The sequence below is a fragment of the Peromyscus maniculatus genome, chromosome 9, assembly GCF_049852395.1.
Source record: "Peromyscus maniculatus bairdii isolate BWxNUB_F1_BW_parent chromosome 9, HU_Pman_BW_mat_3.1, whole genome shotgun sequence".
Classification (NCBI taxonomy): Eukaryota; Metazoa; Chordata; class Mammalia; order Rodentia; family Cricetidae; genus Peromyscus; species Peromyscus maniculatus.
In genome coordinates, this window is record NC_134860.1 from 54,096,274 (window position 1) to 54,113,650 (window position 17,377).

General features: G+C 41.0%; 1 protein-coding gene across 1 annotated transcript in view; it reads left to right on the top strand.

Moving 5' to 3' along the window:
* The window catches only part of Rnf17 (ring finger protein 17), a 120,323-nt gene extending 103,664 nt beyond the window's left edge, over positions 1-16,659 (top strand). Inside the window, exons 29-37 of the mRNA XM_006993462.4 lie at positions 744-824; positions 2,728-2,853; positions 4,863-4,919; positions 6,967-7,083; positions 8,996-9,164; positions 10,598-10,733; positions 13,716-13,905; positions 15,972-16,071; positions 16,463-16,659. Of these exons, the coding sequence (XP_006993524.2) occupies positions 744-824; positions 2,728-2,853; positions 4,863-4,919; positions 6,967-7,083; positions 8,996-9,164; positions 10,598-10,733; positions 13,716-13,905; positions 15,972-16,070 (975 nt within the window). The 3' untranslated portion in view covers position 16,071; positions 16,463-16,659. The remainder of the gene's footprint in view (positions 1-743; positions 825-2,727; positions 2,854-4,862; positions 4,920-6,966; positions 7,084-8,995; positions 9,165-10,597; positions 10,734-13,715; positions 13,906-15,971; positions 16,072-16,462) is intronic.
* The last annotated feature ends 718 nt before the right edge of the window (positions 16,660-17,377 follow it).

The window sequence follows — 17,377 nt, forward strand, 5'->3', positions numbered from 1 at the left end:
AACTGTTTTTAAAGTTTTAAATGTGATATGTTGTCTTTAATGTAAGTTTGGGAAGTTGTTTTTAGAGGATTCTTTTGGGGGAATAGCCTTGTAATTCTTGAGAAAGAATGTTTTGTAGCCCAGGCTGGTCTCTAACCCCCTTTGTAGCAGAGGATGATCTTGAATTATCCTTCTACTTCTACTTCCCAGATAACAGGGTCATAGGTGTGTGCCACCATGCCTAGTTAATATGATGCTGATGATCAAACCCAGGCTTTCATACATGCTAGGCAGGCACTCTACCAACTAATTGCATCCCTGTCCTAGTTTATGCTTTGAAAGCATAAAATGTTGAGTACAGTAGGGAGAAGCTCAGATAAATATGAACTTGTTAAAAGATACCTTCTATTTTTCTAATAAATATGTGTCCGTGTGTGGGTTATGTACATTAGTATGGGTACCACAGAGTCCAGAAAGGGGAGTCTCTTGCCCTGGAACTGGACAAGTAATTGTGATCTGTCCAACATAGGTGCTGGGAACCAAATTCTAGTCCTCTGCAAGAGGAGGAAGCACTTGTAGCTGCTGAGCCATCTCTCTGGCCCCTAGATAGGAAATTTTAAAGATGATGCTTCTTGGCTGCCCAGAATACTCGTGTGCTTGGTTCTACCACCAGGCAGTCCTTGCTTATGGCTGTTTCTTTGTGTTCTAATTTATTCTTGCTTGGTGTCATGTTATGAAAGTATAAGTGTGTTCATTCTATACAGGTTGGGAATGTGTGGCAGCCAGATGCCATTGAGCTGCTTCAAGAGCTGCTTTCAAAGAGAGAGGTGGACATTCACATTATGGTAAGTTGTCTTTAAAGCCTAGTCAAATTGAAACTATTTGTCATGAAATACCACAATCAATATAATTTGAGGAATATTTTTAATGACAAGCCATGTTATATGTGTTCATGTGAGACTATAAATCATTTGTTAATGTATAAGAAATTACTGCCTTGGTTCCTGTGCATGTTTTAAATAAGCCTGATTTTGAACAAGTTCCTGAGAAGTTTCATAAGCATTGAATTGGATGATTAAAAGATTTGTTCCTAATAGTTTCCTTATATGGATACAGGGCAGTGTGCCATTGTTGATGTATCAATAGGTACTAGTGTACCGAGTCTGCTGCCATACAGCATTGTGTAAGGTGCAGACGGTCCCTGTCCTCAAAGGCCTCCTCTAGTTAGTGAAGCAGGCAGGACATCCATACTACAGAACAGCATGAGTCAGGAGACAGTGGAGGCAAGCACAGCAGGATTTACAGAGGGAGAACTGAAGGTGACCGTCCTGACAGGGACATAGCTCTCTGGTGGAAGGGGAGAGGCTTCTAGAAAGGGGAGAAATGGTGAATAGGATGCAAGAGTGGCCCTGTGAGGGTGCTGAGCAGTAAGTAGTACAGTTAATCTGCATCTGTTTGAGACCTGGCGTTGGGAGAGAAGGAAATGGTTAGGAAAATATTTCTGCATTCAAGAGCCACAGGCTCAACCTAAATAAGGAAGCCAGTAGGTTAGTGCTGAGAGTTCCTACCCAACTACACAAGAACCCTTGTCAAGTCACCTAATACAAGATAGATTTTTTTTTTTTTTTTACTTAGTCAAGGTAGCTTTCTTTACAAATTAACTTTCAGGAAAACCACCACTTGGTTTTGCAGACTGAATGCTCAGTGCTCCTTAGCCCACTTGGTTCCATGCCTTGCCTAGACATGCTTCTCCAGCGTTAGATACACTGAGAAATGTTACTGAGGCTTGGACGGTCCAAAATGCTGTCTTTGGAGCTGAGCTGTTCATGGTGGAAACCAGCCAGCAGATAAAAACATAATGACCTCAGTGACCTCTACAGTGTATTAGGCAGATGAGGGCTTGGCAGCAGAGACTCTGGTATTAAGAGATGCAGCTGAGAAAGAGGCTCCATGTTAACATGGCTATCAGGTAACATTTCAGTCAAGACATAAGGTGTGGCAGGACAGGGCATGTCATTGTTGAGAGAAGATGCCATGGGCCTATGTAGAAGGAGCCATGTTTAGAAGGAATGGCAGAAGCGTGGTTGTACGGCCTAGCCTACACTGCCACACAGGCACATAGGATCTGACACAAATGTGTTCTAGTATTTCCTTCTGGATGCCTCATATGGCTGGTTAGAAGGAAACAGAAGTAGATAGATCTGCCCAAAGACATTTCTCCTTCCTCTGTGAGGATGTTAATTTGGAGAATAGTGGGACTAGTAGAAATGGGAAAGAAACTGCCAAAGAAATAGCCAGCTTAACCAGCTGTGGACATACCAATTCATGGTAATTGTAAGTGGACTTTATATTCAGTGTTAAAGCCATTATCATGATTTCTCACTTGAGAATGTTGATTTCTTCTGATTCCTGACATTTTGGAGATTTTTAGTTAAAATTCATTTCTTTACCTCTTAACCTGTTCTTAGTATAAGCTAGTATCATCTAAAGGTGATCTATCTGTCGTTTCTAATAACTATGAAATCTATATGGTATAGATATGCAAGTTTATTTTATGTAAGTCCAAGAGTAGCATTACTGCTTCATCATCTGCCAAAATATCAGGAAGAAAATTCTTTGCTGTGAGTCACTCAGACTATTTGGTGCTGCTATTATTGTCAGAAACCCATTTCATATTTGCTAATTATTAAAGTTTAGGCACTGAGTAAAAGGTTTTATAGTAACAGTCTTCATTATTGAATTTAATAGGAATTACCTGAAAATCCATGGGGAAAGTTGTCTGTTCATCTCTATTTTGATGGGATGTCACTTTCTCATTTTATGGCCCATCATAAATATTGTATTTTTGAACATTCTGAGGAAATATTTAAAGAAGTAAGTGAACTGTTTTCCTATAAATAATACACATTTTAATTGATTCTAATTAAAATGTCATAATCTGTCTTACACCTCAAGTCTTTTGGTGTGTCTATAAATCAGGTTGGCCTTAAAAATTGTAATCCTCGTTTCTCCTTAAATTCCTCCTTAAAATTCCTTCACCTGCTGGGATTACAGTCAGGTGCCACCACATTCTGCTTACACTGCAAGTCTTAAATCTGTCTGATCTACCTTAAGAGGTCTACCTGATCTCTTAAAGGAGATCCACAATGAGAATTTGTCAATTCTTTTTTGGAAAAAAAAAAGTACAATGATATATATATCCTGAAAAACATTTTTTATTTACATTAAGACTCTACTAATGTTTCTGTATCTTCTACCCTAGTAAGGCTTCTTTATGTTAGCCACTGTTGTTGAATTTGAGCATGAGATGCATTGTATAAAATTTCATGCCAGTAAAGGGCTCTATCCCCACATAAAATGTCTTTTGACTTGATCTAGAAGCCTTATATTACAACATGAGTGTCCCTAATCCAAACACTCAAAATATAGTGATCTGAAATTGAAAATGTTTTGAGTGCCAAAAGATATTGAATGCCAGCATGCAAATTTTAGCTGGGCATGATGGAGCAGGCCAACATTTTCAGGTAGAAACAGGAATGCTATTAGAAAATCAAGGTCATCCTTAAACTACATAATGAGCTTAAGGTCAGGCTGGACTACATGAGACCCTCACTTTGAAAATAAAATAGGATTTTTTTTTTTTTTTTTTTTTTTGGTTTTTTTCAAGACAGGGTTTCTCTGTGTAGCTTTTGCGCCTTTCCTGGAACTCGCTTTGGAGACCAGGCTGGCCTCGAACTCACAGAGATCCGCCTGCCTCTGCCTCCCAAGTGCTGGGATTAAAGGAGTGCGCCACTACCGCCCGGCCATAAAATGGGATTTTTATCTTGATTTTTAAAGTTTTATTTTTTAATTTTTGTTTAATGTGTATTAATGTTTTGCCTACATCTATGTATGTGAACCACATGCATGCCTAGTGCCCCACTAATGTCAAAAAAAGGGTGCTAGATCCCCTGGAACTGGGGTTAAAGATGCTTGTGAGCTGAGGTGGATCCCCGTAGGTATCAGACAGGGAAGCAAACTGCACAAAGATAAGAATGAAAACCCAGTGCAGACTGACTTCATCAACTTGGATCAGACTTTGGGGAGTCTAATGCCAGGTTCATTGTCAGCATATTTAAAACACAATTCAATCTGGGAAAAGGTTTCCAGGCAACAATCAGTCCTATCAGTCCAATTCCATGTGCACAATAAAGCTTAAGGTATGACTCCATAGAGATTCTTTTACAAAGTACATGTGACCATGCGGGTGGATTCTATAGCTTAAAGGCTTAAGTCTAGTGTGTGGTGTCTGACCAATAGCATAGCAGTCAGCAGGCCATGAAGTACATGTGACATCTCCCCTAAGGGTGGGTAACAACAGTCTAGGTAGGGAAGAGTCTGAGATAATCTTTCTGGGGAATTTGGGTGAAATCTGCCCCTATAGCAAAAAGTGGATAAGGTCTGCCCCCACAGAGAGCAAAAAGGCCACCAGATCATTAACAAAATCCACTCTCAGGTTTCTGTATGGAATGCAGGTATTTGGTTTTAATGTCCTCCACTGAAGAGAGACATCCCTGTATGATTAACATTCCTAATTCTCTTAGTGCTTTTTCTGTGAGTACAAGGACCTTTGTGTCCCCAACAGTGAGCTACCTTACAGGTGCTAGGAATTGAACCCAGGTCTTCCACAAGAGCAATTGCTTTTAGTGGCTGAACTATTTCTCAGCACTAGGGTGGCAGAGGCAGGCAGATTTCTGTGAGTTTAAGTCCAGCCTGGTCTACAAAGTAAATGCCAACATGACTTATATATCTAGTTTTTGTAAAGTACAAAAAATACCTTAAAGAAGTATTTTGTTAGAAAATAAAAGTTTTTTTAACTGGTGAATGATACTATATTATTTCAGAAACCAAGAGGTCAGAATAAAAAATATGAAGATGAAAACTGGAAAATAAGATTTGAGGTAAGTTACAACCCAGATATTTTGGAAACGTTCAGCAATAGAAAGCATCTAATACATAGCCAGCAAGCTGGCTTAGCTGGCAAGGGCAATTGGCAAGGGCTGTTGCTGCCAAGGCTGACACCTGAGTTTGGTCCCCAGAGCCCAAATAATGGGAGGAAAGACCTGACTCCCACAAACATAAATTGAGAAAAAAAAAATTGAGACAGGGTCTCACTATGAAGCTGTGTAGACCAAACTGTCCTCAAACTCACTAAGATCCACCTATCTCTGCCTTCGAAGTGCTGGTATTAAAGGTGTGTGCTATCGTGTCCAGCCACAAACATTACTTTAAAATTAAAAGAAGAACCAGGCAGTGGTGGGTCACGCCTTTAATCCCAGCACTCACGAGTCAGAGTCAAGTGGATCTCTTGAGTTTGAAGACAGCCTGGTCTACAGAAGTGTTCCAGGACAGTCAGGGAGGGCTACATAGAGAAACCCTGTCTCAAAAAACAAAACAAAAAAAAAAAATTAAAAGAAAAAAATCCCGGAAAATTTCCTTTCTCATATAGCCGTTTCATTGAGCTACTGTTTACATACTGTAAATTCACTTTCTTCAAATACATGATTCATTGGATTTTAATACTTACTGTTTGGCAGCTAGCACTACTAAATCAAGAATATTCCAAAAAGAAACCTACCACAGGCATTTTCCATCCTTTCCATCCTCAGCCTTTGGTTACCACTCAGTCTTGTCTCTGTGGATCTTTCTGTTCAGTGAAGTCAAACAATATGTAGTCCTGTAGCCTTGCTTTTTCCTTGATCTTTTCTTCTTAAAATAATACTTTTCATTTTTCATTACATTTATTTATTGGGGGTGGGGCATGTACATACCGTATTTCAGACACAATATTAAATAGTAATGAAGTAATCTACAAATTTGAATATGATGGCTTTTTTATTTTATTTATGTTACTACATTCCTAAAGAGAAAGATATTGCTGGTCTTTGCAGAAAACCTGCACCCATACCATGTATATGTACTCCTTAACTGCTGACTCCCATGATCCTCTTGAGAATCGTATGTGTTTGTTTTTCCTTGTACTTCATAGAACTTAGGAACTTCTTACCTTCTCAGTGACTAATTTACCTCCTGTGAGCATTTTGTCTGTTATTTTAGTTTCCTGACAAAGTAACTGCATGTAAATGAATGCTATAGAATAGTAAACTAGCCCCTCCCCCCCAAGCCCCCTATGGATGCACATGCCTTTAATCCCGCACTTGGGAGGTAGAGGCAGGCTGATCTCCTGGAGTTCCAGGCCAGCCTGGGGTACACAGTGAGACCTGTCTCCAAAAACAAAAAGATGTATGTGTGGGGAGTGTCACCCACTCTGCTGCAGCACCCCAATACTACTCTTCAGTGCAGTTATTGTGAGCACATGCCAACTATCTTCTGTGTCTCCACTGTGGATCTGCATCAGTAGACATGCATGCTGTTGTTTGTTTAAAGCCTTTTTAAAACTGAGCAATAAGTGGGCAGCAGTGGTGCATGCCTTTAATCCCAGCACTCGGGAGGCAGAGCCAGGTGGATCTCTGTGAGTTCGAGGCCAGCCTGGTCTACAGAGCGAGATCCAGGACAGGCACCAAAACTACACAGAGAGACCCTGTCTCGAAAAACAAACAAACAAAAAAACAGAAAAACAAAAACAAAACCTGAGGAATGAAAGAATGCTGAAGACAATGAGTCACCCCACTTTGTTCTTGCTGCTAGAAAACCTTTTCTGGGGCTGGAGAGATGGCTTAGAGGTCAATTCCCAGCAACCACATGGTGGCTCACAACCATCTGTAATGAGATCTGGTGTCCTCTTCTGACCATGTAGTCATACATGCTGTATACAAAATAAATAAATAAATCTTTAAAAAAAAAGAAAAAAAGAAAACCTTTTCTGTGGTGGTCAGTACATAGGAAAGCTTGGTTTCTGGTAATTAAAATAAGTTAGCACCATAATGAAGTTTTGTGTTAATTTTCATGATTGCCATTCTGAAATTTAATTTTTTTATGATGTTTTAGGAATTGCTTTTGCCTGAAATGGAGGCTCCCATTTTACCTCCGTATCTGTCTTCATTTCTACCTCCACCAGAGGAGCTGTATGCTGTGCAAGTGAAGCATATCGTCTCACCTGATGAAGTACGGGTCAAGCTGCGAGACAGTGCTCACATCTGTCATTTCTCCATCTTCTGAGCTGTAAACAATGGGATAGATGGCCTCTACTTAGCCCCATTCTGTCAGCTCTTCAGATATTTGGTGACCTTCAGACACTGGTGTTTCTTAAACACCTTCTGATTTCCCAGGGTTGTGTTCCTTTATTTACGTATATTTATATGGATTGTTTAGATTTTTTAAATTTAGATTTATTTAATGTTACGGATTTTGCCTGCATATATGTATATACACCACATGCATTCCTCCTGCCTGTGGAAATCAGAAGAGGTCCATCAGGTCCCCTGGAATTGGAGTTAGATGGTTTTGAGTCATTGTTTTGTAGGTGTAGAGAATCAGACCCAGGTCCTCCTAAAAAGCAACAACTGCTCTAACCTGAGCCATCTCTCCAGCCCCAGCCCCAGATCATTTTTAAAGTGTACTTATTTTTAATTTATTATACATATATGGGAGTCGTGCTTCAGAGGTCAAGAGGTTGTTGCAGATTCTTTGTAACTGGAGTTACAGATGGTTATGAGCCAACACATGGGTGTTGGGATCAAACCCAGGTCCTCTGGAAGAACAGCCCTCGCTGCTCCTAACCACTGAGCCGTCTCTCCAGCCCCAAATGTGTAGCCCAAGTGAGCATATCCTACTTGCCTGATTATCTATGTTTTTAAGGTGGATCTTTCCTCCTCTGTGAAATATTGAACATCTCACCCTTATATCTCTTCCTGCACTGAACTTTAATGCTCTTTTCCCTGTTTGGTTTTCTGAACTACTTAAGACATTTTCCACACTATCTATTCACTGTGTTTGGCTGTCTTCCTCTCTAGAAGGTAAGTCCATGAGAATGGTGGTATAATATATCTTCTCCATTATAGCCTCAGAACCTTGAAGAATATATAGAATAGTCAGTTGGTAACTGTTGATTGAATAAATGCACTAAAGAAAATTGAGTTGATGTTCCTGACTGACAAGAAGGTGAGGAAAAAATAGCAAGTAGCATTGGCAGTCCCTTGCCTTCACAAAGTAAACCGGGCAAGGGAAGGGTCTGCTGCCTAATTTCACATTTTGTATAACTACCATTGGGTTATACAATTTTTGTGTTATTTATTGCTAGATGACAAATTATTCCAAACTTAGCAGCTTGAAACAATATATATGGAGGCTGGCAAGATGACTCCGTGCATAAAAGAGCTTGCCACCAAGCCTGACAGTCTGAGTTCAATCCCTAGACCCCAGAATCCACATGGTGGACAAAGTAAACTGACTCACAAGTTGTCCTCTGTCTTCCACACACCTGCTCTGTTACCCATGTGCATCCCCCACAATAGAAATACGTGTAAAATAATTTTTAATTAAAAAATGCACATGATGGTCAAAAACCAGATAGATGCTTAATTAAGTCTAGCTCACGATCTCATTGTGTTGCAGTGAAGATACTGATGAGGACTGTAGAGTCTACTTCTAAGGAGTCACACTGCCAAGTGTGGTGACACGTGTCTGCAGTTCGAACTCAGGAGGTAGAAGCAGATAGTTCGTGGTTTGAGGCCAGTGTCAGCTCCATGACGCCCTGTCTCAGAACAAGTAACTGTTGATAGGACATGTCCAGAAGGCTCACTGCTGGCTCTGGGGCCTTTTCAGGGGACTGCTACAAGCATGGCTTCATACTTCCTGGAACACATCCGTCTCTACAACCAGTCTTCACACCCACACTCCTACTTCAGTGCAGTCTCTTGGCTGCAAGATCAGTGTGGCGGGACACAGGGCACTCCACAGGGCCAGGGAACAGGAGGCAGGGGCCACTGGGCCCTGGCTGGAGGCCACCTGTAAGTGAACTCAGAAATGACAGAGTTTGCAAGGCTGTTTTTCCTCTTCTCCTGCTGCTCCCTTGTAGGTATATATTTGCCTTGACTCTGTGGAAAGCTGTGCTCAGTTTAACCATCATGGTGACACAGATGACAGTGGAATCAGTTGGGAATCTGAGTCAGAGAACCTGGAAGAAGCACTGCAGAGATTTAACAAGAATGTGGAGACCTTCCCTCCCCTGACAGACTTTAGCTCAGGTATGCTCATGCTAAGTGCCCAGGATCTTGGTGAGATTTGAGATTGCCTTTTATCCAATGGGCCAGGGAGCTAGCTCGGTGGATCATTTACAATGTTAACTGGCATTTCCTCTCCTCAGCTTCACGTGTAGGATTTCTACATTCTAAAGACACCCGTGTTCTAGATTAGTAAGGTGACCCAAGTCAGATAAGTAACGTATCACTCCTGTGGGGACAGTTTCACTCTGCAGAGTTGGATGAGCTGGAAATTAAGGGTATAAGAATGATTTTTTTTTTAAGTTTGAGGCTTTACCACTAGCACTAATTGTGAAAGTTGACTTTCAGACTACAGTGGTAATGACATTAAGTACAAATCACCTACCTAAACTGACAGCTTTTGAGGTAGGTGCTCAGTCTGTGATAATTTATCAGGATAAGTTAAAATTCTTCTATTTTTCTTTCCAGTCTGTTCTTCACATCTTTATTAAATATCCATGATTCTCTTCTGAGGAAAATTGACCCACTTGCCATTAACAGTCCCTGAATACCAAGAATGTCTGCACATTTTTCTGTGTGGGGCATAGAGCTATTTTTATTCTTGGTCTGTTGCATATAAGAATATGTTTAAGCAAAGGAAAAATTATATCAGTTTAACTTCTTGACTGATTTAACTTTAATCTTCTGATAGGCCATAACTTATTTTGGCTGGTAACTTCTTTAGGTTCCTTTTGCTTGTAATGTCCTTCCTTCAGACTGTCTTATCATAGTTAAAGTCTCTTGCTCAGCTTTCCCCTTATTGGAGGTCTTCTCTTACCTCTCCCAGCCTGAAGTAGCATCCCCCTCCTCACCCTGTGACAGAAGCACTGGAAGCAGTACCACTCAGGTGCACAGCAGTGATTGGAAGGGCACTGTGCGCTTAGGTCTCATAGTTACCAATGAGTGTAAGAGGAAACTCATCAGGTGGGGTTTGTGTGTACACAGACTTCCAGTCCAGAAGGAAAAATCCTTCCTCATTCATACCTCCAGGGAAGTCCTAGTTGGGGCATCATGTAATTTCTGGATCTAAACACACATGGTCTGTTAACTTCATAGCTACTTTATGCCTCCAAGGTTGTATTTCTTTTTTCATTCTGAGGATCTAATCCAGGGCTTTGCCCATGCTGAGCAAGTGCTCTTCCAGTGAGCCCCATGCCCAGCACACCCTTGACAATGTGACCTTACCTGTGTGGAAGTGGACAGGAACTCTGAGGATGGACCAGTGCCTTTCTTCAGACATTCATGAGAAAAGTTGATAAATGTAGGCAGAAAAGAAGAAGCCATCACAAGGCCATACACTCAGTCTTCAGTTCTGTGTGGTGACCATATGTTACACATTTATTTCTTTGTACTTTTTGTATTACAATTTTTGGAAGAAAATCAGTTTTATGATTTGTTCCCTTTTTCTGCCTTTCCAGAAATGCCTTGCCTCGCAGAATATGCTGATGGTTTGTGGTATAGAGCAAAGATTGTTTCCATTAAAGAATTTAATCCTTTATCTGTCCTAGTACTATTTGTTGATTATGGGTCCACAGAGAAGCTCACAATAAACAGGTAAAGGGGAAAATAAAGTTGAATAAAATGCTTTTTAAAGCATATTTATGTACATGTAGTATATATTTCTGTGGGGATGTGTGTGCCTATGCAGAGGTCAAAGGTCAATATTGGTGTCTTCTATTCCTCTCCACCTTGCTTTATGAGACAGGGTCTCTAACTGAGCTTACTCTCCATTTCAACTCGATTGGCTGGCCAGCAGGCCCCAGAATCCGTTCTGGGGTCACAGGCTCAGCTGTTTACATGAGTGCTGGGGACCCAAACTCTGGTCCTCATGCTTCCATGGCAAACACTTTACTCACTGAGCTGTCTCCCAGGCCTAAATCTTTGTTTTACCTGGAGGGGATTAAGGGGGAAAATGTTGCCTTGTTTTTAAACAAAAAAAGATATTTTAAAGTTGTTTATAGGGGCTGGAGTGATGGCTCAGCGGTTAAGAGCACTGGCTGCTCTTCCAGAGGTCCTGAGTTCAATTCCCAGCAACCACATGGTGGCTCACAACCATCTGTAATGAGATCTGGTGCCCTCTTCTGGCCTGCAGACAGAACACTGTATATGTAATAAATAAATAAATCTTTTAAAAAAAGTTGTTTATAAATTAGGAATTTCTTCATTCTGGCAATACATTATTATGAAAATACCTCTTGATTCTAAGAGCCTGGAACTTTTGCTGGACCTCACAGCCAGAATTATGATACACATTATGAGGTTATTAAGACTTGAGACTGCTTTGCAACTGTATACGCAAACTGCGTGTTTAATCTGCCTTAAAGGGACAAAATAGCTGGGTGGTGGTGGTGCACACCTTTGATCCTAGTAGAGGCAGGCAGATCTCGTGAGTTCCAGGCCAGCAGGGTCTACAGAGTTGAGGTTATTAAGACTTGAGACTGCTTTGCAACTGTATACGCAAACTGCGTATTTAATCTGCCTTAAAGGGACAAAATAGCTGGGTGGTGGTGGTGCACACCTTTGATCCTAGTAGAGGCAGGCAGATCTCGTGAGTTCCAGGCCAGCCGGGTCTACAGAGTAAGTCCCAGGACAGTCAGGACTACACAGAGAAACCCTGTCTTGAAAATCAGAGAGAGAGAACAAAAAACCAACCTTAACTTGCCTTGGGTTTCCCAGATAATCAACTTTTACAACCTAAGCTAATGCAGAGCTTTAAATTGTGTATTCTTCCATGCCTCTGACTCAGAAAACAATGTATGAGAAATCATTTGTTGAAACAACAAATAGGTTGAAAATCAACCTTATAAAAATGAACATCTATCATATATGTTGAAAGCAACATACAGATGTTGCTTTATAGTGTTTGTTTATTATCTCTGCCAGTTGGGATGGGTTGGAGTCAGTAAGGTTTGATCCTTCACAAAATTCTGTTAATTTCTGTAAGGCATCCCTCATTTCATTCCCATGTGATGCTTTCTGTGCTGTTCAGTAAAAGAGGGAGCAAAGCCCTTTGTTAAGGATACACAGAGACACAGGGACAGACAGATTCATAAGACAGCATTCAGGCAGGCACATACAACAGAGGACAGAGACATGAAGTACATGGAGTAGAGGATTCAATCTGGGCTCATTTTAGGTTAAATTTCTCCAAGAGAAAGTGCTTTTCTTTTCCTTAATGCAACACCTACTTTATTGGTGGCTAGGTTTTTGCACTAATGCATTCAAACTGATGCATTCATTAATTTTACATTTATTTTATGGGTTGTGTGTATGTGTGTGCACACACATGCCACAGTGCATATGTTGAGGTCAGAAGAAAACCTACAGGAGTTATTTCTCTCCCTCCACCACATGGGATCCTGGAACTGGACTCAGGTCTCAGGCTCCTCAGCAGCAAGCCCTCGCCTGCGGAGCCATGTCACCAGCCCAGACTGAGAACTTTAAAATATCTCCACTTTGTTATTTTTAAGTGTGTATATGGGTTTATGTAAATTAATGTAGGTGTCAGAAGAGGCCACAGGTATCAGATCCTCCTGGAGCTGGACTTACAGGTACCAGACATGGGTGCTGGGACTCCAAATTGGGTCCTCTGCAAGAGCAGTGTATGCTCTTGACCACTGAGTCATCACTCCAGCCCCAAATTTGGAATTTTTAATGTAGATTTTTATTTTTATAAGATATGTATAAAATTTACCATCTTAGTATTTTAGATGTACAATTAATTGGCTTCTAAATACATCCACAATATTGTTCAACTTTACACTTTGCCTTTCCAAAACATTTTAAATCAGTCTGCATAGAAATTCTGCCCATTAAATAGTCATGCTCCATTTCACCCTCAGCCCACCCAATAAGCTCCTTTCTGTCCCTTCTGGTTCTATTCTTCAAGGTTCATCGTGTGGCATATGCCACAGTTTGCTTCCTAAGGCTGCTCTGTGTATCTGTCTCAACTTTAAACATCCTTCATGGGGTGACACTGGCTGCTTTTACCTCTTCCTATTTATTGTGACGAGGCTGTAATGAACATGAGTATATAGGTACCTTGTTGAGACTCTACTTTCAATTTGGAATATATACCAGAGATGGGATTGCTGGACCACGTACTGTATCTATTTTACTATGTAAGGAACTTCCATATATGATTCTCCATAGCAACAGTACCATTTTAATTTTTTTTTTTTTTTTTTTTTGGTTTTTCGAGACAGGGTTTCTCTGTGTAGCTTTGCGCCTTTCCTGGAACTCACTTGGTAGCCCAGGCTGGCCTCGAACTCACAGAGATCCGCCTGGCTCTGCCTCCCGAGTGCTGGGATTAAAGGCGTGCGCCACCACCGCCCGGCATCAGTACCATTTTACATCACTAACAATGCCTACGGGCTTCAGTTTTTCTGACTTTTCTTGACTGCTCCTGGTGTCATCTTTGCAAATTCCAGTGTCCTGAAACTTAGTTCTCTTGTTTCCTACTGAGCGTGATATAGTTTAAAATATGAGATTTGAATTGTGGCATTGTGATCATTTTATCAATCTCTTTTCCAACAGACTACGTCAGATTCCTGTTCAGCTTATGCAGTATCCAGCCCAAGCCATAAAGGTTCTCTTGGCAGGGTTTAAACCGCCCTTAAGCGACTCGGGAAAGGCAAGAATACCATACTGTCCCAAGTGGAGCATGGAAGCATTATGGACTATGATAGACTGTCTCCAAGGAAAACAACTTTATGCTTCCTCTGTGGTAATTACCTATTTTAACTAGCCAAATTATTTTAAAGCTATTTCCATAAGACCTACTAACTTTGTAAAGTGTTTTGCTTATGCTTAAAAATAATAGTTACAGCCTATAAAGCTACAATAGACTATAGAAGTTAAGTCTTAAGGCTAGTTAAATGTTTTTATTGGGGGCTTGGGATGGAACTCAGTAGAGCACTTGCCTCACATGCACAAAATCCTGGTAAAGCAAGTGTGGTGATGTACACCTGTAATCCACCATTCAGGCTATGCAAGCAGGTGGGTCAGAAGTTCAAGGTCATCACCCTGGGCCCTGCTACACCTACCAAAGAAAAAGTTAGTTTTAAAAAACTATATTATCCTAAAGTGATACATAACGAATAATATAAAATAATAAAGATGCATATCCTATAATTAAAGAACTTTCAAGTTAATGAAAAACAGACACGCATAGCATTAATCAGAGATAGAATCCAAGTACAGTAGAAATATAGGTAACTTTGTAGGCTGGGGAGAAATGTAAGAAATGATTATTTCATCTGAAGAGACCCGGAAAGATGTTTAAGAAACTTCTTAGTAGGCACTCAAGTAACTCACTAAGAAAGTGTGCCCAGAAAGTGACAGACAAGCTGCATCCTGAAAGCTGAAGAGAGCTATGGTCAGAGGGGCTGGGACTGTAAGGTGTCTAGACCTGTATCAAAACTCGAGGTTAGGGGGCTGGAGACGGGGCTCCGGTTAGGAGCCCACACTGGCTGCTCTTGCAGAGGGACTCAGGTTGGGTTCCCCATGGCTCACAGCTACCCCCGTTCCTGCCAGATGCCCTCTTCAAGCTTGGTGAAACTGCATACACACTGTGAACTTAGATACAGGATGGCAAAGTACTCATACACTTAAAGATAGATTAGTTTAAAAGATTAAAAAACAAAAACAAAAATATCTCCAGATGGTATCTAAAGTAGCAGACCTTTCTTTTTAAGCTTAGCATACCACACAGTAGTATCCCACAGGCAAGCAGGAACCTTGTTAATATCCAACAGGCAAGCAAGTTGTTTTGCATAGTATTCTAAAACTGGAAAGTTTTTACACACACACACACACACACACACACACACACACACACACACACACACACACACACACAATCTATTTCTGGGTTCTGGCTTAGTATTATAGAACCCAGGACTCCCAGATCTTCTTGACACAGCCCTGAGCTGGCATGGTGATGTAGAAGGTACCTTTTGGGTTATCCTTGGTCTTTATGACTGGTTCAGGTCCACCTGCTTCCCTCCTTCGTGTTCTCTGCCAGGTCCTAGGACAAAGAATCATGCACACTGCCTTCCACAAGAATGAGTTTATGACAAGACAAAGCTATTACTAGAAAATGCTTTTGGAAAACTCCTGTTATATTTCATGCTTGCTATACATAGTCTAGACAGGGTGTTTCTGAAGAAGTCAGTGAAAATACAGACAGGCTAAGTACTTATTACAAATACTGATTTCTTCACCTCTATGACTAACAGCCAAATTTTAGTTTATGCATAGCAGATATAGTGTGTGGTGTGTCAAATGTAAAGGTACTTTAACAGGTACAATGTTACGAAAGACCATTGACTCTACCTAGGCAGAAGAGACTTGAAGTTTCATTAGCTTTAATAGAGGAGGAAAGTGGAAGGAATAGGGATTTAGCAGGAAACTATCAAAGATGCCCTCTAAAGGTAGAGTATAAATTAGTCTTAGGCGCCTTTCTCCCTAGTCAAAGCCATGGAGGAAGGCAAGGGCAGCCAAGACAGTATTGTGTTTTATTTGCTGGTATTGGTTTTTTGTGATCTTCCTGCTTCTTTCTGCCTTCTGAGTGTTAGGATTACAGGTGTACTTTTTTGATGGCTGTATTTTGTTATTGTTTGCTTGTTTTTGAGACAGATTTTCTCTGTGTACCCTTGGCTGTCCTGGAACTCTCTCTGTAGACCAGGCTGCCCTCAAACTCAGAGATCCCCCTGCCTCTGCCTCCCAAGTGCTGGGGTTAAAGGTGTGCGCCACCATTGCCCAGCTGATAACTCTGTCTTTTAATTTTAGGCCCAAGCACCAGAACAAATAGTGACATTATATGAAGATGAACAATACCCAGTTCATATGTCCTTGGTAGAAATGGGGCTTGCAGATAAAGATGAATGATGTAAGTGGACATACTTGGTCACCTCTTTAGTCAGCACGTGTGTATCTACACATGACCGCAATGGCAGAGATTAATGCTAAATTGCTTATGAAAGCATCTCAGATATTCTAATTTCTCAAAAGATGGCGTTCTACAAGAACTCTTCTCCAGATTTTGTCACCCTAGGCCTTTCTGCCTCTTGAACACCATTATGAATGACCCCTTGTATTTGTAAGTGTGGTCCGGAATGGCTGTCATGGCTGCCCTAGTACTGATGGGAATGGGGCAAGTCAAACAGGACAGTAGGCACCAGTAACTTATGCTCATCACCAAGTAGCAGGCATACAGTGGTTCAGCTAGACTTGAATAAAGCATAAAGGCAAGTCTTACAGGAACATTTTCTGTTTTTCAGGTGTGCAAGAGCATCTGTAGCTGCCCAGAAGAAAGTTTTCAGTTAGATTTGTGCCATTTCAGGTTTGACTTGAACTTGCTCTGCAGTGGCATCATTTTTCCTCCTTTAGTCTTACTTGTTAAATTGTTAAAGAATGTTTTCTTTGAAACAATTTTGTTTTTACTATAATTTCAAAATAAAATTTAGGCACATAGAAATTTTAGTTCATGTTATTAATTAAGGTTTTACTTAAGAAATATCAGAACTGTTGATGGTCCTGCACTGTCTCACCCATCAACCCCAGCTCCCTTACAGAGGTGAGTGTGATTGAGCTATAGTTACATAAGTCTTTGTGATTCAGCTGCAGGAGTCTGTAAGAGTGAGCACTGTGAAACCCAGGCACCATTTCCACTGTGACTCTGCTGTGTTGGTGGCCCCTCTACTGCACTAACCTCACTGCCCATCCGAGTCATGGTCTTACTGTTGGGTGCTCAGGTGGCTACTGGGCTTTGCTGTTCTTCTCAGCTGCATTCTCTTCTAGGCCCTGACACATAAGAGGTTTTCCCTATATTTGCATAGTAGTGGGATTTGCTGGGTCAGGGGGTTACTTCTGAAAAAGTAGTTACACATTCCTGAAGATGGCAGTTGACACCTTTTCCTTTGAAGTTTATGTCCTACTTAAAATTTCTTCCACAGCCTAAAGTAATATATATATGTTATTGTTTTTCCCGTTGTTTCTTTATTTCTGGTTTTTCAAGACAGGGTTTCTCTGTGTTAACAGCCCTGGCTGCCCTGGAACTGGCTTTGTAGACCAGGCAGGCCTCGAACTCAGAGATCCGCCTGCCTCTGCCTCTCAAACGCTGGGATTAAAGGTGTGCAGCACCACCTCCTGGCTGGCCACATTCTGTTCTTGAATCACCTGGAACTGATATGTGA